The sequence below is a fragment of the Candoia aspera genome, chromosome 10 (assembly GCF_035149785.1).
Source record: "Candoia aspera isolate rCanAsp1 chromosome 10, rCanAsp1.hap2, whole genome shotgun sequence".
Lineage (NCBI taxonomy): Eukaryota > Metazoa > Chordata > Lepidosauria > Squamata > Boidae > Candoia > Candoia aspera.
Genome location: NC_086162.1, coordinates 22300370 through 22326803, shown reverse-complemented (window position 1 = coordinate 22326803; position 26434 = coordinate 22300370). Strand labels below are relative to the sequence as shown.

The 26434-nt window shown below is 49.3% G+C and overlaps 1 protein-coding gene across 1 annotated transcript in view; it reads right to left on the bottom strand.

Moving 5' to 3' along the window:
• The window catches only part of MEGF8 (multiple EGF like domains 8), a 42254-nt gene that overhangs the window by 3111 nt on the left and 12709 nt on the right, over positions 1 to 26434 (bottom strand). The window contains exons 13-41 of the mRNA XM_063312243.1: positions 25995 to 26158; positions 24780 to 24971; positions 23607 to 23807; positions 22671 to 22910; positions 21835 to 21953; positions 21437 to 21568; positions 20448 to 20561; positions 19662 to 19910; positions 18440 to 18636; positions 17510 to 17720; positions 16530 to 16749; positions 15619 to 15751; positions 14920 to 15134; positions 14044 to 14154; positions 13384 to 13502; positions 13091 to 13295; positions 12235 to 12406; positions 11434 to 11597; positions 10962 to 11106; positions 9533 to 9767; positions 8036 to 8168; positions 6897 to 7107; positions 5814 to 6028; positions 4817 to 5024; positions 4200 to 4362; positions 2681 to 2873; positions 2330 to 2500; positions 794 to 924; positions 428 to 560 (exon numbers count right to left, since the gene is read on the bottom strand). Coding sequence (XP_063168313.1) covers positions 428 to 560; positions 794 to 924; positions 2330 to 2500; positions 2681 to 2873; positions 4200 to 4362; positions 4817 to 5024; positions 5814 to 6028; positions 6897 to 7107; positions 8036 to 8168; positions 9533 to 9767; positions 10962 to 11106; positions 11434 to 11597; positions 12235 to 12406; positions 13091 to 13295; positions 13384 to 13502; positions 14044 to 14154; positions 14920 to 15134; positions 15619 to 15751; positions 16530 to 16749; positions 17510 to 17720; positions 18440 to 18636; positions 19662 to 19910; positions 20448 to 20561; positions 21437 to 21568; positions 21835 to 21953; positions 22671 to 22910; positions 23607 to 23807; positions 24780 to 24971; positions 25995 to 26158 — 5096 coding nt within the window. The remainder of the gene's footprint in view (positions 1 to 427; positions 561 to 793; positions 925 to 2329; positions 2501 to 2680; positions 2874 to 4199; positions 4363 to 4816; positions 5025 to 5813; positions 6029 to 6896; positions 7108 to 8035; positions 8169 to 9532; positions 9768 to 10961; positions 11107 to 11433; positions 11598 to 12234; positions 12407 to 13090; positions 13296 to 13383; positions 13503 to 14043; positions 14155 to 14919; positions 15135 to 15618; positions 15752 to 16529; positions 16750 to 17509; positions 17721 to 18439; positions 18637 to 19661; positions 19911 to 20447; positions 20562 to 21436; positions 21569 to 21834; positions 21954 to 22670; positions 22911 to 23606; positions 23808 to 24779; positions 24972 to 25994; positions 26159 to 26434) is intronic.

The window sequence follows — 26434 nt, the reverse complement described above, 5'->3', positions numbered from 1 at the left end:
TTGCAACGACTGCAGAATAAAGTGGTTCTGATTGTTACTCCAACCCCAAGCATCAGTCTAGATACCGTAAAATGTCAGTATGGTCCTCTTCCCAGCGTTTGGCCAGAATTCCATAATCTTCGAGTAAGTGTAATGAGCTCCAAGCTATGAAGACTGGGGCCTTCAGGATTGTCCATTGCCAGCTCCATCAATAAAATATATACTAAGTCAATAAGTATTTCTTTGGAAACGGATGGTCTCGTACAGCTTCTGTTTATCACAGCAGGGGTGGTGCAGAAGGATATCCAGAGAAGCGGCCCTCGATTTCATGCTTCTAACTACCCTCCCTCTGAACTGGCTTTCATTTCTCCTGATTCTAGCACAGCTCCTGCTCTGCTGGACCCATCCCCATCAAGACCCCCATTCTGAACCCAGAGCCCCCTTTCACCTGTTGCTTGTAGCAGTCCTTTTTGTCAGCTTGGGCGCTGTTCTGGCAGCCTCCTGTCTCTGTGTTGTTCTGGCAAGGGCATCCTGTCCCATCCAGTTCATGGCAATAGTCGGCGTGGCCGTTACACTGGCACCTGGGGAGGAGGGAGAGGTAAGCGAGGTTTGCTCAGACTGCACCTTCCCCCATCCTCTTGGGGTTCAGGAGGTCTTATTAGGGTTCCAGAAGAACAACCTTGAAGGGAACCGGTGCTAAACGCTGGGCGAGACCTGGAGAGGGGGCCAGCGCAACCGCTGTCCACTTGCCCTCAGCTCAGCCGGATGAACACCACGCCCAGGGCTTCCCTCTCCAGCTGCCCAGAGGCCTTACTTGGTGCATTTCCCCTCCAGCAGGAAGTAGCCGTGGAGGCAGCTCTCACACTTGTCCCCAAAGCTGTTGTTCTGGCAGTTCACGCACACAGCCGCATCCTCGGCGGGCCCTTCCGCTACCCACGTGGGGATCTACGAGGAGGAGGGGTGGAGACAGATGAGGCACGCGTTCCCCGCCTCATCCCAGCATTCGCAAGGAGCAGGCATACGAGCCGCACTTCCACGATAAAAGGGCTGATCTGATCTCTGCCAACCTGAAAATGCCCAGGGCTCTATGGCAGCTACCAGATATAGAAGATGGAGGGTCCACATAGTCTCTCTGCCCCTGCTTCTCCCCTAAATACTGGAGTTTTGAGAATTCCTTTTTAAAAAGAAGGTAGTCCTCATGAATATAAAGACACACTTCAAATTCAAAAGGGAATGAGTAATGAGCAAGGGAGACCCCTCAAATACCACCTTTTTTGGCAAAGGTGACTTCTTTTCCACGCAAGAAGTAATGTAGGTGCCAGGCTGCGTTCACCCCTAATGATGTCAGAATATCAGAAAATACTTGTTTGCACAAGCAAACATATTGGTGCACAGTATGCTTGTACGTATGTTTCATTTACTTATTACAGCAGGAACTTGTAATGAGTCCCTCTGGTGCGAGGAGATGGGCAGTGACAAATTTGATAAACAAACAAACAAACTTGGGTAAGAAGTTGTGACAGGCAAAAACAAAAACTGCAGCTTTCCATCTTCATCTAATTCCTGGCTTGAACTGTAATGCCAAAGACAAGCCATGCCCTGTAAGCCAACTCCATATCCTGGCTTGTTAGGCAAGTCCCAAACCAGGAATCCTGCTTGGGAGTGACCCTGGGGACCTTTTTGGGTATTGGAGCTGTGGCTGGTGGTGACAGGAACCAAGGGATTGTGGGTGCCTTGGCACGCTTGGTGGTGAACAGGAAGTCAAGCTGATTTATGCAAACTCAGCCAGTTATGTGTACAGATCTATCTGGTTACATACAAACAGAGGATTACAACAGGTCATACGGCGCAGTAAACGCAAGCAGGCGGCACAGAAGCTGTAGCTACACTGCTGCCATCTACACTAACTGAACCTGAGCCCACTAAGATAACTACTTCAGGCCTATCTATCTATCTGACTTATATAGGCCTAATCCATTTATACAACTAGTCCTTATTTAGTGACTAACTCATTTAGCAACCGTTCAAAGTCACAATGGTGATGAAAAAGTAACTCTGCAACCAATCCTCACATTTACAACCTTCACAGGTCTGAAAAGCAATATTTCTCAATCTCGGCAACTTGATGCTGGCTAGGGAATTCTGGGAGTTGAAGTCCATACGTCTTAAAGTTGCTGAGATTGAGAAACACTGCTGTAAAGCAAAGGAAAGCTGAAGCATGGTCATAAGCACAGTTGTGTTTTCACTTCGCGACCGCTTCACTTAACAACTGAGTTGCTGGTCCCAACTGTGGTCGCTAAATGAGGACTACCTGTATATGGTCCCTAATCCAGGTCATCTTTCCACTCACCAAGGCGGGCTCCAGGGGAAACCGGACCGGATCCTGCTGGGCTCGCTTGTATTCTTCCTGCGTGATGCACATGTTGCTGTTTCCCCGGCAGAAAACGTGGCAGGGCCGGCAGGAGCCTCCGTTTAGGGCTGAGCCAACAAAGAGCGGCTGACATTTTTCGCAGTGTTGTCCCTAAGGGGAAGAGCAGACGGGACAGAGTTGGACACAGCAGGCAGCGCAAGGGAAGCATTTGGGACCTCAGAGGGAATAAAGGGGCTGAGGGGCCAAGATGACAATCTAGCTTGAAATATTTCCATCTTTTCCTCCACTTTGCAGCCCTGCCCCACCCCTGCTACGCTTCACCCTCCTCACCATGGTGTTGTTGAAACACTGCAGGCACTGGTCTTGGGCCCCCACGCCCCGACAGTTGCTGTGTTTGTTGCACTGGCATTCCACCGAGCAGTTCTGACCCACGTAGCCAAAATGGCACTGGCATGCATTGGGCTCCACACAGGTCCCGTTCACACAGCCTTGCTCGCACACCGGCTTGCACAGCCCTGTAACGCTGCAAGGGGGGACAGGCAGAATCACAAGAGGGTTACAACAGGAGTCACAGAGTCTCTGGCACTCATGTGCAATTTCACCAGAAACAGCAGAGCCAATAACTCCCCTTCTCTTCCCCGTCCCTGTCAATATGGTGATTGGGGGTCACACATTGTTCGAAGGAATGGCTTAGTACATTAAATGAACGCGGAGACTTTGATTTCCAACTTACAGCTTAGTGGGTTGCATAGTGTGTATCCTTAAACCATGGTTTAGTGAAATGTGTGAATCCTTGTGTCTTTTAAAGAGGCAGCAATGTCCTTAATGGGAGGGAAGATCAGTGAGATGATCCCGGGACATATCTGACCACTGCATCCAGAGTAGGTTAATTTCTAGGTGGGCGCTTGCAAATGTCAGATCGAAGCCCTAGAACCTCACTGCTGCATACCAGAACTGGGCCCCCTCCCAGGCTCGAGAACCGGGAGGGGGGGGGCGGAGCAACTGCTCACTCAGCTGCCAAGGCCAAAGTTTCTACAGTTAAATTGGCACAAGGACTTCCTGTCTGAGCAAAGGGGAGAAGGAGCTCTCTCAGATAACAGCCTCAGCTGGCCACTCCCCCAAATCTGCAGAGCCCTTTAACTTCCTGCAGACACAGTCTAGGAGCAAACTGAAGAGAAGATGTTGGCAGGACTGGGGGTCAGCCAGACAAGTAAATTAAGCGAAAGGCTGAAATTGGAACCGAGTAAAGGGAGAAACGGGAACCAGAGTTTTTGGGGGGAAAAACAAAAAACAAAAAAACAGTGATGAGTGAGGAATAATCCGCACCAGCTCCCATCCTCTGGGGTTGGAAAAAGACTACCCCTGGCGTGCAACCACGACAGAGACTACAAGGCAGAAGGGATTCCGCTGCAGAGAGGCCAAGCAGGCTGTAGTGCGGAGGGGAGCCGAGCCTAGCAAGGTTGAAGGCAGCTGTGTCCCTTAACAGCCGGCGGCTGTTTGCATGTCCACGCACAGACATTCCTTCCCCTGAAGACCGCCTGCACACCCTACGCACACACGAGACCAACCAGGCCTTAATGGTTCAAGGTGAGGGGCTTTGCTTATGCCCCTGGGCTTTGCAACGCACCCCTTCACAGTGCCCTGCCAGGCTAGGGAAGGTCAAGGTTCCAAAAGCAGCCACAGGTGGGAACACCAGCCTGAAGGCTGAACGCAGTGAGCAAGTTTGATTTTTCAGGGATTTCTTTTCACATAACAGACCATTCTCTCCGCGGACTCTCCGGTCCCTATGAGACAGAGGCCTCACACAGAGCACGCTTAGAAGCGTAACGGGGGCCTCGGTCGTACTGACTTGTCCAGAGTGTAGCCGTTCTTGCAGGTGCACTTGTAGCTCTGGGGCAGGTCACTGCAGTTTTGCGTCTCGTTGCAGTCGTGGTGCCCGTTCAGGCATTCATTTTCTGGCGGGCACGACATGAACGCCCAGTCTGCTTTCAGGCCACACAACTCCACCAGTCCTGCAGAGGGGAGTGACAGAGAGAGAGGCAGGAATCTGAGCTGCAGAAATACATTTGTGAAGGAGATCCTCTTTTTAGCCCAGTGTTTCTCAACCTTGGGGACTTGAAGATGGGTGGACTTCAACTCCCAGAATTCCCCAACCAGCATAACTGGCTGGGGAATTCTGGGAGTTGAAGTCCACCCATCTTCAAGTCCCCAAGGTTGAGAAACACTGCTTTAGCAGCTCCCACCTACCCCCGTGAAGGCACAGCTAAGAAAGGCCCTGCATATCTGCCCATCCATGTGCTGTGCACTCTACCCCTTTACCAAGATTTCAAAACAATTATGGCCAGAAACATGACACCGGCAGCTGCTTCCCCCTGCTGCCGGAAATTTCCCACCCTCTGCCTCCCACTGCTCAGTACCCACTCAACACCCCCTTCAGAAAGGGTGGCCCGAACCCTGGGGACCCACCGTGGCGAGGACCGCTCCGCCCCCCCTCCAGACAACGCCCTTTGCCATTCTCTCCCCGGAAGCTGCACCAGCCACACCGAGGCTGCTGGATGCAAAGGGCGCACTGCTGGAAACGGGAGCAGGATGGGGTGCAGCTCTCCGACCCGCTCAGCACCCGGCCGCACATCCCAGCTGCGCAGCGCATGGGCAAGTAAGTTGGGCTCATACACTGCAGAGGAAGGCAGAGAGAGAGGGTGCGTGTCAGAGCAGGTGTTTCTCCACCTTGGCGACCAGAAGACGTATAGACGTCAACTCCCAGAATTCCCCAGCCAGCCATGCTACCCAGATCTAACTCCTGCCGTTCCAAGCCTGGGTGCTAAGTACATTTTCTGCACATTTTTAAGATGGATTATAAAAAGGGGGTTACAGGCATACCTCAGAGATATTGCGGGTCTGGTTCCAGACCACCGCAATAAAGCAAATATCGCAATAAAGCGAGTCACACACATTTTTGTTTTCCCAGTATATATAAAAGTTTATGTTTATACTAGGCCAGTGTTTCTCAGCCTTGGCCACTTTCAGCTGTATGGACTTCAACTCCCAGAATTCTGGGAGTTGAAGTCCATACAGCTGAAAGTGGCCAAGGTTGAAAATCACTGCACTATACCATAGTCTATTAAGTGTGCAATAGCATTATGTCTATAAAAAAGATGTACGTATCTTAACTACAAAACGCTTTATTGCTAAAAATGCTCATCTGTTGGGAAAATGGCACCAATATACTTGCTCAACGCAGGGTTGCCATATACCTTCCGTTTGGGGAAAAAGCGCAGTATCTGCGAAGCGCAATACAATGAAGCGCAACAAGGCGAGGTGGGCCTGTACACTCATCAAAAGGGGAGACGGGGGCGCTTCCCCAACCTACGGACCCTTGGACCACCTCCAGAGCCAGATGGAGAGCATCCCCAGAGGGGCCTCTGTGGCGCTGCTCACGGTCCCCCCCGCCCCCCGCAATCACCTGCTGCAAGCTGACGCTCCAGACACACTGCTGCCAGCCCCCATCAGCCCCCTTGGAACTGAGGCAGTCCCCGCACGTGCTGTGGTTGTGGCAGGGCGTGGGGCAGGCCAGGGGGGGCGAGGACTCCACGGGCATCGGGGAGACGTTGAGGAGCGAGTGGCTGAAGCAGGTCCAGTCGTAGGTGGGCTGCACACTGAGGATGCGGCGGGTCTCCCCTAAGCGTTTGGGAAAGGAGGGTGAATCCCAGGAGCTCTCCAGGCCAGGATCGTTCCTCTCCGTCGCCCGCCCCCACCGCTCTCCCCGGAGATGAGCACGGTAGCCCGTCACATTCGGGAGGAGGACATTAAGAATGGAAGAGGCGAAAGGTACAGCTGGGGAGAAACGGGTTCTTCTCCACTGAAACGAACCGATGCTCAGGACAACTTGGGCAGGTGGACATCAACAGTGCTGATGTCTGGACACTCTCCAGGGGCCAAAGCTTCTGAGTGACTCAGTCTCTCCCAGTCTTTCAAGCCACGCCACCCTCAACCAACTGGCTAATTTTACAGTACCCTCCTCCCCCCAAACAGCCTTTCTTTTTCCATGCTGGCAGTCCTCGCTTGGCCAAGACCATTCGCTTAACGACCTTTCTAAGTTACCACGGCACTGAAAAAAGTGACTTAAGACTGGTCCTCACACTTATGACCGTTGCAGGATCCCCGTGGTCACGTGATCAAAATTTGGCTGCTTGGCAACTGGCATGTATTTATGACAGTTGCAGCGTCCCAGGGTCACATGATTGCTATTTGTGACCTTCCCTGCTGGCTCCCGATAAGCAAAATCAACGGGGAACTGTGTGATTCGCTTAACAACAGTGGCAAAAAAGGTCATAAAATTGGGCACGACTCACTTAACGACTGCCTCGCTTAGTGATGGACATTCCAGCGCCAATTGTGGTTGTAAGTAGAGGACTACCTGTATCTCCAAAGATGCTGCGTCTTCTTTCCCAGAGCTCTCTGCCTCGCCCCGCAGCCCTTTCCCCACCTGTCTCCCCCCCGGCCCCTCTTCTCGCCCCTCCTCCTCCAGTCACAGGTACTTCCTCACCAGTGCGCTTGAACTGCCTTGTCCACATGCACTTCCCGGATGCCGTGCACTTGGCACAGTCGGAGGCCTCACACGAAATCTCTGAGCAGTTGCTGGCCACGAAGATCTCGCGCTGATTGATGCGGCAGTCGTTCTCCAAAGTGCAGCTGCCAGTGCTGCCAATGCACGCGCCCTCAGGGCAGTTGGTGCACCATTTACACTGCGGTAAAGACTGGGGAGCAGAAAGCAGTCACAAGACCTGTGGCTGTAACCCACCCAAGTGCGCTCACCCTCAAGCCCTGAGCATGGTTTGACTTGTGATCCTCTCAGCTATGGCGGTCATCCCTCCCTTTCCCCATTAACCCAGGCCTAACTCTAAAGACTCTGCTGGTTTTGCCGAAACTACCAAATGCTTTCCTGGCTTGGAAATATTTTTATATTTCTCTGTTCTTTCTTTACAGCTCTTTGAGATAATGTGAAGAGGCCGAACTTGGGGAAGATCCAGAACAGCCTTAACGCTGAAGCAAGAAATCAAAGTGACTTCAGAAATTAACTTAAAAAGGGCTGTAAACAGGTTCCCTTAATATTGCAGCATAGCTATGGGCTGCCTATCCTTGCCTTCCCTGGCACTAAATTTAAGTTCGTAGCCCTGTCACTCCAACAGACGGAGGGATTCCTGGTCTGGAACTCTGAGCTAACTCAAACCCATCCTTCTACCCATCTCCCACGTCCCTCTCTTCTCAGTTCCCCACTTCCTCCAGAATGCAAAACGGGAGGAGGCACCCATCGTGCCATGGTCTGTCTGGCTGCTGTAACCCCAATCACCGCAATCTGAACCGAGACTGATTTACTAGCACTGGGGTCTCTCTTGGGCATGATTGCACCAGAGCTTCCTTTGCGCAGTTGGAGGTCCTTCATCGAGACGTACTGCGCACACACACCAGACTGTTCTCTACGTTCTCCACTGCCTCTATTCCCCCAAAATTCTCTCTTTTCAGCGAGGTGCTGGAGATGTTGGGCTTACATGCTGCCATTAATCCATCTCTCTGTACTTCTCCTTGGAAAGGGAGAATAGGATCAAAATGTTTCTGAGCCCCTCTCCAGCCAAGGACTGTCCCTGGGTGGGCCCACTGCCAGAGCATGGGCAGGCTGCAACTTACAGGAATACCCAGGCTGTGGGCCATGGAGCGAGGATGCTGGGCAAGGCACTCGCTACAAGTTCTGAGCCGACGACACTCATCTGCAGATCTTGGGGTGGGGAAGCAGGAGGTCCCACCAAAGGAACAGCTTTGTCTGCAGGAAAAAGAGAAGAGGATGGTGAGCTTCGATCGTGAACCAAACTCCCCATTCGTTTCTGACTCACACCTGCATATAAATTCCTCAAACTCCCTGTAATACTGATTGATCGAAGGGGAAATACTCTAAAGAAAGGGGCTTTCATCTTCCGGTCAATGAATGGAAATAGAAAGAATGTATTCCAAAATGAACACGAATGATTAATAAATACAGGCAGTCCTCGACTTACGACCACAATTGGGACTGGAACTTCCATCACTAAGCGATGTGGTCATTAAGTGACTTGCACCCGATTTTATGACCTTTTTTGCCACTGTTGTTAAATGAATCACATGGTCCTTAAGCAAATCTGGCTTCCCCCACTGACTTTGCTTGTTGGAAGCCGGCTGGGAAGGTCACAAATGGTGATCACGTGACCCCGGGATGCTGCAACCATCGTAAATATATGCCATTTGCCAAGTGCCTGAATTTTCATCATGTGACTGCGGGGATGCTGCAACAGTCTTAAGTGCGAGGACCGGTCGTAAGTCACTTTTTTCAGCACCATCATAACTTCGGACGGTCACTAAACAAATGGTCATATGATGAGGACTACCTGTAGTATGAAACTGTGTGATGTGGAGACACTGTGAGGTTTTTTTGCAAGCTGAAAAGGAGGACTAGAGGGTGATAATCGCCTTTTTTAAAGGAATGGTTTGGTGTGTGATGCTGAAATTCTTTGTTATATGGAGGTAAGGTTTCCTCACTAAATGATCCTGGCATCTGTTATTAAAGAGTTCTAAAAATTAACCCACTGAGCATACAAATTCAGTAGAGGGCAGATGATATGCAGGGGCATCAGGCAAATCCCTGGATCCAGGCAATCAAGGGATGCTGTGTCATCTATACAGAGATGGAAGTATTTAATAGAATTCTGCTTTCCTCAAAGTTTTCTGTTATAAAGTGGTGACAAAGCATCACTTTTCCTATCGCTTATGGGACAGGGAGATTCTGAAAGAAAACCATCAGCTAACAATTAAGCAGGTTACGATTACAGCGTTTGATGACGACTTGACAAGAGTGATGAAGTTTTTAAAACCTTGCAACTAGAACAACCGTTCTTTTCCTTCCCTTTCCTTTACCCCCCCCCTCTTCCCATCACAGGTGCCCAGGGGTTCTTCCCAGATTCCCGTGATGACTGGCCACTCTGAATCAGAGTTGCAAGGGACTTTAAAGGTCCTCTAGCCCAACCACAGCACACAGAAACCCACTGGAACCAGCCCTCCGCCACTCAAGGGTCGCACACTGTCCTCCAGTCTCCTGAGAGTTACGCAGCCCAACTTCTTATCTTTGGCCACTGTCCTGGCACCGCTCTCTCGCACCTTTCAGCCGCATCAGCAGAGAGACAGCTGGCATGGCACCAGATACAGCTGGCATTCGAGCCGTTGCAAGCTTCTGGGCTGGAGAAGATAAGGCAAGGGTCGAGAGGCACCGAGAGGGCCAGCATGCGCCCCAGGGCCACCCCACCGAAGCCCCCTGAGAGGTAGAGGTGGCCTCCCACAGAAGCCATGGCGTGGGCAATGGACTCTGTGATGGGCTCCCCCACCACGGCACCGGCTGCAGAGAGGAAAGAAAAAACCGTTAGTGAGCAAAACTGATCTGGGGTGGGGTGGGGGGTACCAACCCCCAATCAAAACGCAGAAATGAAGGCATCCTTCCTCTCAAAGTGCCCCTCTGAGTGCTGATCACAAGGCGAGCCGAAAGAGAGAGAAAGCATTTAGTTTGGCTTCACCCTGCTACAATACAAGTTAAAGATACTCTCTCCACAGCAAGGCAGTTGGAAAGTGGCCCCCAAATATGTGGGTCTAACAGAGGGTCCAATGAAGGCCCATGTCCTCCTCCCTTCGTAAATACGTGCATGTGCCTACACCCCCAAGAATATTCCCTTTCCTTCCCGGTTCAGACTCAAGCATGGAGTCCTAAACCTGCTTCGCAACCATTGCCATTTCTTTGGCTGCCCAGAATGCCAAAGGAGACAGTTGTTTGCAAAACAGAAATGGAGGAGAGGGGGACAGAAGCAACCCATGAAATCATGGGTCACTTCTCAGGGCCCAGTCCGAAATAAGCAGTGCACGCAAATATCGTTATCTCATACCATGGCTGTATTTATTTAGTTTAATATGCCACCCGATTCCCAGCAATTGGGAAGCCTGAACCATTGAGAGATGCTCTTTCATTTCTCTCTATCCCAAGGATAAACTTTATGCCTGAGGGGTCCCTAACACTTCAGCAAACCTTCTGGACCCAGTTTTTGTACTAAAAATGCCTCAGTTCTTCGACCTATGGAAATACTTAGCAAATTAAACAGACATGCTCAAATCTGCTTTGATAGGCTTGGTAGGGAAAAAGGAACTGTGACCAGGACAGACAGGGAGGTCCTGTTTAGGAATGTGTCTCTGAAGGGGGAGGTGATGTGGTGGATTTCAGTAATGCTGCTGGTTCTCAGGAAGGAGGGAGCGCATTCCAAGGAGGAGGACAGGATAAGAGGACGCATTAGTCCAGGAGGCGATAGTGGGAAAACGAAGAGATTCAGGATAGCCCCACCCTAGAGCCTACCCAGGTTATTTCCCTTCAGGCTAGGTAGAGTAGCTTTAGTCTGGCAAGATTCTGTCTATACAGGGTGAGCAAATAAAGAACTGAAGTCTAGCTGGATTGATTCTTGGTCGTTTTGGGGCTGAGAGGTCCCTAGCCTACTCACTTTGTAAGGTCATGCCCAAACTGCTACATTCTGTACCTGCTCCTGTACTTTACCTGTGCTGTTGGGCAGGATCCAAGTATTGCAATTAAGCTGATAGAAGAAAATGTGGTTGGTGAAATTCTCCCGTTCTGTGCGCCCTCCTATTACTACCATGGTGTCCTTCAGCACGGCTGCCACGTGGAAGAAATGAGCCAGAGGCTGGAAAGGGAGTGAGGAAGCACAGGGAGGGATCGCTTTGTATCCTATTTGCATCCAAACATCAACCCTTGTGATGCTTCAATCTTCCAGGTAGGGTCCTGCTGATCTCCACCTCCACCCCAGGACTATTATTTAGGGTTTCTTGAAGTGGTTTGCCGGTGTCATTAAAGGTCAGCACCATAAAAACCACTTTTAAACATCTTGCTCGCTGCCACCATCCCTGTGAGATCCAACCACATAATGATCCGTCTGGAAGAAAGATCTTCTCATTCTCCCGCTGAGGCCCATCTGGGCATCCATGTTAGTTCTACTGCCAGAGTCTCTCACCTTGGGTCCCTGAGATGGGGCCAGTAAGCTCCAGGTCAAGTTGGGATAGTAAAGGCTGTAGAGTTCAGGAGAAGCTGAAACCATCTCCACATGGAAGCGGTGGCCACCGAAGACATAGATGGCATCTGTGCCCTCATGGTACACAGCTGAGTGACCATACAGACCTGGAAAGGAAATCTGGAGTACCAGGTGTACACATCTATGGGTTGGGGGGATGCTATTTAGGCTATTTAGTTTTCTGTCCTTTCATTGGCTGACAGATCTTAAGAAACGTGGAGATCAGACATCGTCAATGCTCTCATGAATATCTCGTCGTGTGGTCTGGGGAATTTGGGGGACTTCCTTTCTTGGAAGTTTTTACAAAAAGAGAGCTGGCTTGTACCTCCCAAATGCCTCTAGGTCAGCCTTTCTCAACCTTTGGACCCTTGAGGAATCCTTGAAATATTTTTCAGGCCTCAGGGAACCCCTGCACATTCCAGCTCAAACAAAGGCCAGAAGTTACAAAATGATTATATTCATTTCATGGGTAGGCCTGTAGATATGCATTCACAGTGTTCTTAAACTAAAAATAGAGAATGAGGCTTACCTCTTGTCATGTGAAGTGGCCCGAATTGGAAAGAATTTTTTAAATAAATCATGATCTCCCACGGAACCCCTAGTGGCCTCTCGTGGAACCCTAGGGTGCCACGGAACCCTGGTTGAGAAAGGCTGCTCTATGTAATGGATCCTAGAGTTTCAATTGTTTCAATAACTACTAGATCCTCCCCAGAATTCCCTGCTGACATCGTCCTGATCTTCTACCTGTCGGGGGTGTCCCAGCCTGGTTCCCGGCATGCCAGCTCTCTGATGCCACGTTATATTCCAGCAATTTCTTATTGAAGCCGTTCTCAGGAGAGTAGCCACCAATAAGGAGCAAGGAGGAGCCGCGCCGCGCCGTGAGCGAGTGGCCAGCTACAGCTGGGATCAGAGGGTCCTAGTGCGGGTGGGAAGAAAAGAGAGAATGCCTGTTGAGCCTAAACTGAAAAGCAGAGAGAGCTGGAGAGAAGATCAGTCTCTGTTCTCTCCATAGCAGGAGCCATCTGGTGATATAGGAACCTGATACAGGCCTTTGGTTTGGGCCCCTTTATAACGGAGAATCACGTCATTGTTTATCAAGGGATAAGACTAAGGCAGTTCCCAGGCTTCTGGTTGGATATGGATACCCATTCCCTTTCTTCATTGCTCAGGAAGACGACACCATGGGTAGCAGACCAAGCAGTTTCTCCTCTCCCCTTCTGCTATCCTAGATTGTTACTTGCTAAAGAGTTAAGAGGAAATGAAGAGCACGCTCTCTCTCTCTCTTTCTCTCTCTCTCTCAGGAAACTGAAAACTTAATATAGAACTGTGATGGGCAAGGTGGTTGAGTGCAAAACGAGGAAGAGCAGCTTTTATGCCTATTCTTGTTTCAAGAGGAGGAAAGAGCAGAACCTGGAGAAGATGCTCAGCTCTGGGTATTTCCTACCAGAAAAGAGGAAGATTTCCACACTGTTGGGCAGAGCTTTCCAGGAGCTGCTCTTGGCAACAGAGCAAACTAAACCCACCCAGGGCCTGACTAAGGAGGGCTGGCATTCACAGGATCCCACCAAGGGTGCACACAGTCGGAGGGAGGAGCTCTTACCTGCATAAGCCTCCACTGCAAAGTGGTGAGGTTGAGCAGCCAGAAATCACTGGCCACTCCATCTGCAGTCAGCCCACCAAGGACGTACATGGCCTTGCCTGAGGATATGTAGGCAGCCGCATGGAAGTACCGGGGATTGGGCCCTGGCCCTCGGTCCTCCGTTCCTGCCAGCATCTGAGTCCAGCGGCGCTCAGCAATGGAGTACCTGTGGAACCACAGCGCCTTCGGCTGTCATGCCAGCAAAGGCAGCAAGTCCTCGGGGAGGTCCTCTGGGGGATGGAAGAGTCTCTTACCTGTACACGTTCCCTAGCATTCCTTCTCGCAGTGACATGCCTCCAAACATCCACAGCGTGGTGTCCGGACCCTCCACCATGGTGTGGCCTAGACGGTGAAGGAAGCGGCTGGCTGTATCCTTGAAACAAAAACAGACGACGGATGGATGATGAGGCTGAACCCAGAAGTCTCTCTTCTGAACACAGGAATAAAGCTTCTTGCATGAAGGTCTTCCACATCCTGCTCCCTGCCATTACGGAGACTTCAGGTTTAGAAGATGCTATGAGGTCCACCGAGCCCAAGCTCCAGAGATTTTCAAGATCAGCAATGCTCCTTTTATTTATCTATTCAAGAGATACACGTTTGAAGAGCCCCCTGGGCAACTAACAGATAAAACACCCATAAAATCTAACTAAGAAGTTAAATATAATTTAAAACTTTGGGAAAACAAGAGAAAAACACCTGTCCTTGGAGCACTTCTGCCTGAAAGGACTTCCAAGTCTGCCTCCTCAAATATTCCCTACGAACTGTACAATCGGCTCTTCAGGAAGCTTACAAAAGGGACTCTAGTCAAACCTCTGCCAGGGGCAATCACAAAATGAAACAGCTTCCAGAATCTGCAATAAGGTCGGTCCTCTACCCTGTATCCCAGCCAAGCTGAGAGGAAGGAAGTCACTTACAGCGGTCAACCGGGTGTCAATCAAAGTTTCCCAAATGATCTTGTCAGCATCCAGTGGGATGGAGCAATCAGCCCCAGCAAAGCCATCACTGCAGACACACAGACCCAGTCTCTGGAGAAAGAGTGAAGATAAGACAAGGAGGCCCACAGGAGGAATCATATAGGGCTGATTCTGCACTGCCATTGCCTTAGGTTTGTTCAGAAAAGGAACCCAAAATGTCAACATCCATCTATCTCAGATTGGCTAAAGACAACTGCTAATGCCACAGACTCTTACTCCTTCTAAAAATGAGCCAAACAGCCCTTCTGCTTTTTTTTTCTTTAAGCCACAGGACGATCATAGAGCGCTGATGTTCTAATGTTACCTTCTCTATCAACTACTTATCTACTGTTTCCTAAAAGGAATGCGTGCAAAACCATCTCACCAAGATGAATTTATTCTTCCCCCAACCAGTCTGATGAACTGGGAGGTTTTCTGCATCTTGTTGCTTCAAAATAGGGTGACACAGGCATGGAAACATTCCTTTGAATATGCATTAATGACATTAAATCCCAAGAAAGGACAAATGGGACAGGTTGCAGAAAATGTGCTTGAAGACTGCATGCACTGAAAAATGCATTCTTTTTCTACTGCAGGGAGGGGTAGACAGCTATGCAACAGATCCACGGGCTTTGGAAAGCTGGCAAAGATACATTATTGAAGCAGATCTACCTTAATGGCATAATTTTCTCATACTTTTCATGCCCGGTGATTAGACACTAGACTTTTCTATAATTTTTTTGACCTTGCATTCCTGACAGCTGCCAAAGTCCAAACCTGGCTTGGACTTGCCCTGATCTTTCTCCTATTAAATAGATGTACTCACCCCTTACTTACCCTGTTGCACACTCCTTGCCCAGCGTGAGCACTACAGTTGCCTGGGCAGACCTGGAACTTGCAGCTGGGCCCTGTGTAGCCATTCTTGCAGACGCAGCGCCCCTCCTGGCACTCCTGGTGGATGTGGCAGCTGGGCCGGCATCGGTGCACCGTGTAGGTTGCATTGAAGCCTGAAGCCTCACTAGAGTTGGCTTCATAGTAGATGACCAGGAGGCCTGCAAGTTCGAACAAGGACAAAACCAGGGAAGGACCCCAGAGGTGAAAGACTTTTAGCACTGGGGCAAAAAATGTTCTTCTAAAGCAGGGTTTCTCAACCTTGACAACTTCAAGCTGTGTGGACTTCAACTCCCAGAATTCCCCAGCCAGCCATCTTCAAGTTGCCAAAGTTGAAAAACACTGCATCAGACCCCTCATCTGAAGTGGGAGAACACAAGGGGCAGAGTGGAGAACACACAAAAAGGGACAAAACTAGGTGAGATTTCCTCATCCTGCACAGGGTTTCAACCCCTTACAGGTAAGACACCTTCCCGAACAAAGCTCTGTGTCTTTTGCCAAATGCCAAAATTTCTAAGGCTCTGATGAGCCACCCAGACCGAATGCTGAATGAGACCACCATTACTGAAAAAGCAGCTAAAAAGATTCTCGTTTTGCATCAGAGCTGAGTTCTCCCAACTTCAGCTTTACGCTTTTTCTTCCTACCTGATATTGCTTCAACGGTAACAGGATGGGGACGGCCCTGGCCGCAGAAAGCCCCAATTAGAGTCCGATCCAGCTGGATCAGGCCCGTGTCCAGGAAGTCAGGCACTCCATCAAAGACATAGATATAGTTATGCTAAGGAGAAATTGAAGGAGAGGAAGCAGTGAGGTAACACCAACAGAGCCAGAAATGCTGCTTTTTTAGCAAGAGATCCATACAATCGCTGCTGTGAGATGGGTGGCTATCTCTCTCTCTCTCTTTAAAAATCATATAATTCCTACACCCGTTCTGCGATTTCAATGGTGCATTCTGGATTAAGGCCGGGTGTCAGAGATGCACTTTTCTACCTTCCCTGCTCTCAGCCAAGTTCCTATCAGATGCAGCATTAGTAAGATAGAGCTATGGTGCTATGGGTTGGGTGGTGTTACGACAAGAAGTAGAGGCACACATTTCCCAGTCTGTTTCATTCATGATGGGAAAAGGAAGATTGAAGTTGCTAAAATATGTAAAGGAGGGAAACACGGGAGATCTGCCAAATTAATCCTTTGTATGAACCCTAATTTGTGGGTGAGACTTAGAGTCGATGACAGGTTTCAGTGCTCTTACAACAAATGTTCCCTGCTGAGTGGGAAGACACAGGAGCCTCCCACATTCTTCATGGAGGCCTAAGAAACTGATTTTTAAGCAGAAACAGGCCTTTTTGCTTTTACATTATGATTTTAAGAAGTACAGCCTGCTTTCAGGCAAAATCGCCCACATTTCAGGTCAAATTGGCTATTCTGTTTTTGCAAGCTTTGTAATTTGTCTCCTCCGGCTTCTTCCAAGCTCAAACTCAAAATTCGCACCACCAATTGCCACAGTTTGCCCTGAGGAGCAACCTCCTGACTCGCATGCACGTTATCCCTGTCCTTACCATACAAAGGCTGTCTGGCTGAATAGTGAGTGTGATTGTTGGGCAGCTTTGCTCTGGCCGGCAGGGGTGGATGTCAGTACCGGTTGACAACACCCAGACGCAGTATGAGAGCCCATTAGGGAGGGCCCCCCCAGCCCGCTGAGAGCTCAGGGAGGAAGAGGAAGAGAGGTTGAGGAGCAAGGTGCGCCCCGCACACTCCTGATAGCAAATGCCACCATTTCTGCAGGAGAAAAAAAAACCCACAGAAAGTATGGGTTAACATTCACATGCTCCAAGGCTTAGAACATTTAGAAGTCTGCTGCTGTATAATCAGACTTCTGGGAAGATTGTAGGCCTCACATCTTATAGGAACAGCCAGCAGGCTTAAAGGCATATTCAGGTTTATAAGTATCCAACAATTTTATAGCAGCAATTTCCTTCCAGTCTGACTCAGATTAGAAGTGGCAATAAAAGAAAGGCCAACCTATAATTAGCTTCAACCAAATTCCAAATGGGTACTTGTGGCCCATAGTTCAAATGGAGAGAGCAAAGTTAGCCCTTCTCTCATCACTTCCCACTAACCTTGGTGGGCTTAAGCAATAATCAGGTGCCATTTCAACCTAAACTGAAACACAGGAAAAAACAAAGGTAACCAGTGGTTTATCAGGAACAGACCTGCCTTGCTGACTAACAATGAGCCAGACCAGTATTTCTCAACCTTGGCCACTTTGAGATGTGTGGACTTCAACTCCCAGAATTCTGGCTGGGGAATTCTGGGAGTTGAAGTCCACACATCTCAAAGTGGCCAAGGTTGAGAAACACTGAGCCAGACAGACAAGCCCAAAGAAAGGAGCTGTTTCTTCTGCTCCTTCTTCCTGGCCTATCATGGCTCAGAAACAGCTGACCTCCATCCCTGGAGGCTCAGTGGCTCTTACAGGCAGTGCGCCCTGCATTTGTTTCCAGCGACATTCGAGAGATGCGGTCCCTGTCCAGCCTCTCACCTGGGGTCCCCAGAGTAGCCGGGAGCACAGCGCTCACAGTGCAGCCCTTCGGTGGGTGGGGTGCAGTAACAGGCTCCCGTGGAACTGTGGCAATAGCCCATCTCCTCCAGGCCGTGCTCATTGCAGGCACAGGCGCGGCAGCCACTTTGGGTGGTGGCGTTCCCGTAGCTGCCTGGCCGGCAAAGGTGGCAGCGTTCGCCGTAAGTCCAGTCTAGGCACACCGGCACAGAGAAGTAAAATGGCGGGGAGAGACAGACAGGTAGAATGAAATGCAAAGGCAGGGGATGAAGGACAGAATAGCCACCTGCTCATAATCTACCAGCGTTGAGTTGCAAGCCCTAAATTTCCAAGGCTGCCTGCAAGCTCCTAAAATTTAGTCCTTGAGGCTTTCAAAAGTTGCAACCAAACTGCAACTATTATAACCAAAGGGGGAAATTACGAAACACAGACCAGGGGAAAACTCTATTATGACATTTGATTTTCATTAAATATGAAGGGAAATGTAATAGACCCCAAATGTTGTTTTTATCCTGCTCTCCCCGTTTTGAAGAGCCCATTTGGTGTGGTGGTGAAGGCACCAGGCTAGAAACTGGAGACTATGAGTTCTAGTCCCACCTTAGGCACGAAGCCGGCTGGGGGACCTTGGGCCAGTCACTCTCTCTCAGCCCTAGGAAGGAGGCAATGGCAAACCACTTCTGAAAAACCTTGCCAAGATAACTGCAGGAACTTGTCCAGGCAGTTTCTGAGAATCAGACATAATTGAATGGATTAAAAACGAACAAGCAAACATTATGCCTAGGAGTGTGGCCTTCAGCCCCAAATTGCACGCCCCTGTTTTAAACTGCCATGCATTATGATGGTGCACCATAAAACTGAAAGCAAACACAGCAACAGCTTTCCGAAGCAAGGGCAGGGGAGGCTGGGACTCACTCTGGCACTCATCACAAAAACCAGGCCCCTTGGTGTTGCAGCTGCTGTGGAAGTGGCACCCACAATCCAAGTTGCACTGTACCCCACTGGGTGGAGGGGTAGCCCCTGTGACGAGCTCGGTGGTCCAGCCTAAGTCACACAAGCAGGTGAAGTTGGGGGCCCCGCTGCATTCTCCGTGGGCACACTCATCATAGCACCTGGAGGTGGGAGGGAAAAAGAAGGTTCATAGAAGAATCCCATCAGCCTCTATACCTGGTCCAATTCGCTCAACTTAGATGGTGGGCCTGGCACCATCCAAAACCAGAGCTGCTAACTAAACAAAGATGGGTTGCTCAGATGCTCCAAGGATTAAAAGGCAGACAGTAAAATCAATCTTGAAATAAAATTGTCTACTACCAAAAGCTCAATACATAAGGACATTGTTAAGATATCAAAGGAAAATATAAGAATTTCCAACCAAATAAATAAAACCCCCCACCATTTATAGATGGATTTTTTTTTTTTAAGTTAAAAGTTGGCATTTTCTTTTTTCCTTCCCTAGAACAGTAGTGTATGTCCTTACAAAGTTAATGATAAGCATCTCCTGATTAAAACCAGTCTGGCTAGTCACGCAAGTAAAGTACCATCTAATAAATCCAAATATGAAATGGATTATAGCTTGCTACATGACAGATTCAAAGCTTTTGTGGATAAAACTGTAAATGTGACCCTCTGGAAAACCTGGAAAGTACAACAGGGGACACGATGGACAGCTATATGGGAGGGAGGGAGGGAGGGAGGGAGGAATCTATCCTTCAGAACAAGCAAGCAGCTAAATTAAGGCCCTTTCAACTGTCTTGGTCCTGGAGAAAATCTAGCTATGTGGTCACTAAGAGTCAACACCAACTTGGTGGCACAAAATCATAACTGTTTTTAGAGTTCCTACATAGAAGCGAAGCTAGAAAAATGTAATCAGCAACTGTCCGAGTGCTGGAATCTGGAAGGAATGCTTAGCGCTATGTTCATGCAGAAGCCTCTTCCAGCGACAGCAGGAAGGAGAAGGGGATGTCCATACACAGAGAGCCTCTCTAAAATGGGAGAAGCATAGCACAAATCCTCAGAGCATGGAGGTGTTTTCACCATTTTGGTGTCGTCCTGCTTCGCAACCGCCTCTGGTCCTTGCACCAGCCAAGTTCAAAGGGTCCCCCCCAACCCCAAATATTCTAACGCCAGACCCACTCACGTTTGGTTGCAGAAAGCCACCCCGTCACCTGCATAACCTCGGTTGCAGTGACACTGAAAGGAGTCCGGCGTGTTCTTGCACCTGGCAAAGGAATGGCAGTTGGCCAAGCCCAGGCGGCATTCGTCCACATCTGGACACTGCCCGTACGACCACTGCACAGGGTGGGTGGGAGGCAGCCCGTGGGACTCCCAGAGAGCCACTGAGCAGTTCCAGAAGGGGCTGAGCCCTGAGAAGTCCCCTGGAAGGCACCTAGAGAGCAAGTCAAACAGAAGCCATTCAACTCACAACATTCCCAAGATTGTCCCCCACATTTTTTTCCCCGCCACAGTCTTCTACTTCTGAACAACTCAATAAGGGAAGCTTTCCCCCCCCCAACAATAAAGTTATTGATATAAATATCCCCCTATCAATCAAGTTACTGAGATAAACTATGCCTTTTGGATTTTTCATTCTCACCAAAACAAACAACAAACCCCACGCACAACCAAATCAGGAGCCTATGCTGGAAAAGAGTTGGCAACCTCTGGCAAGACCAGCATAGAAAACAAAAATCTTCTCTTTGAATAGACATTCAAAGCCATGAGGACTAGTAAATTGATGTTAAAACTACTGAAGTTAAACCTGACATCCCCATATCCGCGTATGCAGATTAACAGCCCCACTCGGTGCTAACTTTCTTTGCCCCCCTGGAACCACTCACCTTGAACAAAAGCTCTGGGCACGGTGAATCATCCTGGTCACAAGGTCAAGGGAGAAAAAAAGAAATATTCTGAACGCTAGGCTCACCTGCCCAAGGTAGGGTTGTCTGAGTTTCCACACCAGCCACATTCAAAGTTTTGCAAACATTCACGACAGGTGTTGAACCGCGTGCAGTCCAGGCATTGTGGCACCGAGTGAACGCTGGACGAGAAGAGAAATCACTCAACTATTTGTGCAATTTTGTGGACGTAAACTACCCACCAGGGTTGTGAATCTCAGCTTCTCCTTCAAACCAATGAAACAACTGCTCCTTCGCCTCATCCTTCTTTTCGTATTTCCACAGTTGTTCACAGGTACAAAAGTCCAACATTCTGACTTTTTTCGGCCAATGATAGTCTCCTCCTCCAGATTTAGTGAGCCAGAAGGAGCAAGTTTCGGCTTAGGAAAAGAATCTCGCTCGCTTTAACTACGTAACTACAGGCAAGGAGAGGCAGACGTAAAGAAGCAGGCAACCGAAGACGTCCTTTCACTTACTGGAATGCCGCTGGTTCAGGTGGACATTAAAAAAGTCTGTTTTTAAAAGTCTGTTTAAAAAGGGTTAGATTTTTATGGCCTTTTATTCATGCTGCGTTTTGAAAAATTAAGAATCAGTGAATTGAAATTAAATAAGATTTGTCAACTTGGCCGCAGAGCTGTTAGAGGAGAGGGAAAGGCTCGATAGGAAAAAATGTAAGAGAAATTGCAACAAGAAAACAAAGGTCATCTTCAATAGCTCTTCTGAATGAGGTGTGAGAAGAGCCAGTCATGGGGCCAAAGAAGTCCCTGTGGAAAAAACCTCATCCTTAGCTGCTACTGCCTCTTTCCACTGCCCATTCCTTCATCCAGTGCTTAACAGAGGCTGAGCATCAGCACCCCGCCAGGTGATTCTTTCCCCATCATGATCTCTAAGAGCCCTGCTCTCTCAACCTGCTACCTAGCTGGGAAAGAGATCCCCCTTAGGTATGTGCTTAAGGGGGCAGAGGAATGTGACTTCTTGGTCCCCAATGCTTGCCTTGGACCAGCTGTCTCCAACGTACCTGTCATACCACCCACGGCAATCCCCATAGGGGTATTTAGCCAGGTAGGCAGCAAAGAAGAAGCAGCTCTGTGTGGACTGGCACCACGCACACTGGCTGGAATTGGAGAGGCACTCAGAGCACGTGGTACGCCTGGGAGGAGGGAGGAGAAACAAGCATGCCAATCTCTGTATTCTCAGGAACATTTCCCACATCGTCCATGTCCTACCAATTCCCAAACCAAAAAGCAACACTTGAATCTGGACCCCATGCAAAATACCACCCGAGCTGGTTCCGGGCAGAGGAATAAACCAATGGAGCTTGCTTTGGCCCGGCCAGCCCTGCCCTCAGCCTTTCAGTTGTCCTATGGACAGATCCCAAAAGATCTGGAAAGGCCTCCGGCTTCCCAGCACACTCACTGATTGCAGAGTGTGGGGCATTCCTTGGGAGAGCGGATGGCGCTGGGAAGGCGGCCTCGGCGACTGCAGAGGAAATCTCCCTTTTTGCTGCTGTTCACTTGCCACTCACAGAACGGATCCTGGAGGAGAGAATGAAGCTGATCTGCTTACGAGGTCGCAACAGCCAAAGCTGGCTCAAGAAAGCAAGCAGCTAAGGTGGCTTCTCGCAGACTCACAGGAGAAGAACGCCAAATCTACAGCATCTCACCCTGCTTCTACAAAGCAAACAAAAGTTTGCTTTAGCTTTAGACTGCCTAAGCTTAATGCTCATGCCTAGAGAACAAAATTCTCTCTGGTGCGCATGTATAATCAATATGCCCAAAGGTACCAGGCCAGTGTGAAAAATCTTGATGCTTAGAATGGAGATGCTTGGTATCCCAAAGTTTTCTGCATTTTACCAGTTGCTGTTTTAAGAAATTTAGCCCACAGAAATTGACAGTTGCAGAAACCCAAAGCTGGCCAACCCTTGACTCAAGTCTGCTCACTGAAATCAGTTCTTAGGAGTCAAGGGAATCATGCAAATATTGCATTTTAATTTGTCCTGCCTCTGCAGTAAGGCTGCAACCTGCCCTGCCTCTATCCTACCCCACAAAACAACACAGATTTGTGTGGCTTTGGGTACTTCTTTACCCGCTTTTCAAATCAAGAGTTCTTCTAAAATATGTATCCAAGGGGCATCCTTCTCTCCATACACTAGCTTAAAGTCCAACAGATATCCCAGTCACTGCATTGCACGTAAACCCTTTCTTCCCTTCAGTGCAGACTTTTTTCCCCAAAGACACCAACTTTTTTCCCACCTTACTGCATGTGTGGCAGTCACGATAGTCTTCGCACAAGATGCAGTTGCCAGGGACCAGGATAAGGCGCACACTGCTAGCACCGCAGCCCCCCGTGTCATCCTGATGGGCCAGTCGTCGATGGCAGGAGGAGCTGAGTGGGCACCACCCACAGCCCTGATCAGCCAGGCAAGCCAGACACGAATGGTAAGTGGCACAAAGCTCGGATCGATAGGGCTCCAGAAAAAAATAGGAGATTTCCTGGACAAGGAAGGTTGGAGAGCTCTCAGGAATGAGGGCGACCCAGAATTAAGCATCAAAAATCTCCCCCGGCTGAGGTCATGTTCCCAATATTCCAACCACACTATGTAGGCCTGGCCTTATCTCCCAGGACTGCATCCCTCCCCCAACTCTCCATCTTTCTTCCTTCCTTCCTGCAAGATTGATGTCAGCCTCCTCAAGTAGACCAGACAGGAAAGACGACCAGATGAGCTAATTCTACTTTACTGTAAGGCTACATTAACAGATCTTGCAAGTCTGAAAGTACAAATCTCCCACCATCTCTTTTACGGCCTGGTAAGTTAGGGAGGTTCCTTTCTGAGTTTCTTTCTCTGTCCGTTATGCAGCTGTGGGCCATGCCCTCTCTTATCTGACTGTTCCCTAGGCAGTATTTCTTCCCCCGTCTTCCAAGGTCATTCTCACATAACATTATGGGATCCGAATATGTGTCAGAGCCTGTCTCTTGGCTTTGTTGATGGCTATTTTATGATGCTCAGCTGCTATGGGTTTTTATTTTATATTATGTATTTTGTTTTATCTATTTTATTGTAAGCCACCCAGAATCCTGTATGTGAGATGGGCGGCTATGTAAATCAAATAAATAGTTAGAGTCTTCCTGTGCAGGCGGTTTCCTGATCTATCTCATAGGTTGATACCACAGAGAAGCAAGATACTCACACTGCCTCCTGGCACTCCTGTACGATCCCACGTGAGGGTCAATTCGCTGGTTTGTCCATTGCCAGAGTTATTGAGGTGGCCTTCAACCAGCACCGCATACTTATTTCCTCTCTCGGTGCTGGGAAAGAGGCGTTCAGCCCCGGGACGCTGGAGTAACCGTTTTTCTTTTTCTTGATGCACTGCCCAACTACCCACCTCCTCCTGCAGGAGAAGCAACCCGGGATAAAAAGACAAAAGGTTGAGACACTAAAAACTGCATTTGGATAGGCAAGCCTGAAGGTATTCAGCTGGCAAATCCACCATCCATTGATTACAGGTAGTCCTCACTTAACAACCACAATTGGGACTGAAATTTCGGTTGCTAAGTGCAGCAGTCATTAAGCTAATCCAACCTGATTTTATGACCTTTTTGCGGCAGTCGTTAAGTGAATCACCATGGGCATTAAGCAAACCACATGGTCATTAAACGAATCATACGGTCCCTCATTGATTTTGCTTACCAGAAGCTGGCCAGGAAGGTCAAAACGATGATCGTGTGACCATGGGACGCTGCAGTGTCCTAAGTGTGAGGACCGGTCAGTTTTTTCACCACCTCTGTTTAAGTCTGAACCGTCACTAAACGAATGGTTGTTAAGCAAGGATTACCTGTAGATCTGTGATGACCAAAAACCAAAGACTCGATTCTCTTCCAAACCAGAGCAGGCCTGCAGCTCAAGTATGACTTTCACAGTGATGCTTTCATGCAGAGACAGCCCTTTCTGTAATTTCCCCATTGCTACACATTTCCAGGGGGACGCGGTGGCGCTGCGGGTTAAACCGCTGAGCTGTCGATCGGAAGGTCGGCGGTTCGAAACCGCGCGGCGGGGTGAGCTCCCGTTGCTCGTCCCAGCTTCTGCACACCAAGCAGTTCGAAAACATGCAAATGTGAGTAGATTAATTGGTACCGCTTCGGCGGGAAGGTAACGGCGTTCCGTGAGTCATGCCGGCCACATGACCCGGAAGTGTCTACAAACAACGCCGGCTCCAAGGCTTTGAAACGGAGATGAGCACCGCCCCCTAGAGTCGGACACGACTGGACTTTACGTCAAGGGAAACCTTTACCTTTACTTACACATTTCCAACCTTAGTGAGAATACCATTTCCAGCAATGCAAGCAAGAAGGTATGCCCTTACCAGCTCTGATGCACCAGGAACTCGGGCTAATTTAGCAACTACAAAGAGACGCTGGATGCGTGCCCAAATGGAGATGTCTTCAGCAGGTCCAGAACTGCTCACCAGGGGGTGAATGAATCCCTTGTAGACCAGCGAGACATCCATCTCCGTGCTGGGATTAAGGGTGACAGTGGTGCTTCGGACAATGGAGACCTAGGGCAAGCAAACAAGTGTTTGACCCCAGTTCTTGCAGAGTCCACTTCGGAGGCTCCGGATGCAGGGGGGCCATTAGAAGTCACAGGCCAAGAAGCCTAACAGCCTTCTGGCACCGTCTTCTAGGACTGGCCCTGAATAGAGGACCGGAGCCACTACAAATCCAGATTCCCAAGTAAAACCCAGATTGCTGAGGTTCAAAAAAATGACGCACCTTTCCTGCCCAGATCGTCATGCCGGATATGCACCAATTTATCACAAAACCCTTTATTCAGTGCATTCCCCTTTTTCCTTCTGATGGTAATTAAAAATCCTTTTGAATGTTAACCCTTTAAACCTTTCCAGTTACAGAGTTGCTCTGATAGCTCAGGAATAGGGACTTCACAATTAACAGACATTTAGATTTGGGGGGGGGGGCTTTCCGACAGTCACTCATGCCCTGATCACCTCAGGGCTTGACTACTGCAACACGCTCTACATGGGGCTGCCCTTGAAGACCACCGAGAAGCTTCAACTGATCCAGAATGCAGTGGCATGAGCAGTGATGGGCCTGCCTTGCTATGCCTATGTCTCTGCTTCGTGAACTACACTGGTTGCCAGTTTGCTTCTGGGTGCAATTCATGGTGCTGGTGGCTTCCTATAAAGCTCTACATGGCCTGATTACTTACGCCTCCCTTAGCATCTGCCCGGCCGATTCAATTCTGCAGGGCTGGCGTGCCCTGGGCTCCTTTGACTAAACAATGTCACCCATTGGGACCCCGGAAGCGCACCTTCTCTGTCACAGAGCCTGCCCTCTGGAACGAGGTCCCTGACCCGATCCACACGGCCCCGCCCTGCTGTTGTTCGGAAGAGCTGTGAATGCCTCTGGCAAGGCAGAGTGAGACCCCTCCCTCTGCTTTCACCTGGCCTGTCATTCTTGCCATTACTTTTATTGTAACTTATTTGACTGTTGTCAAATAAAGACCCCCATTCTGTATTTCCCCAGGCAGAGGAACACATCGAAGTCACACTCCAGCCCTTTACCTTGTCTGGCTGGGAGTCATTGCGTGGCTGGTGGTAGGTAATGAGATGAAGGCCGGGCAAGAAATCTTCGCGCTGGCATTGGCCCAAGGAGGTGATAAAGGAGGACTGTGGCCCCCACCAGCCATAAGTTCCTGAAATCTTCCCTACTTGGCACCTGCCCTGTTCTGGGGAAGGAAAGGGAAGCCTTTTAGAGAGAGGCAAGTGAGGTCAAAAAAGTCAAGATGGCAGCCTCAACTGCACAACTAAACCCCCAAACTGTATTTATGTGTGACACACGCAGCACACAATAAAAAGAGGTGGGACTTAAATCTTGCAGTTGCGGCCACTATCTTAACTTTTTTGGTCCTCCCGGCTCAGAAGGGGGTTATTCGGAAACACCCCAAGGCCCCATTCACATGTGTGGAAATCCCACTTTCCTATGGCAAGAGAAGTTTTTTGGT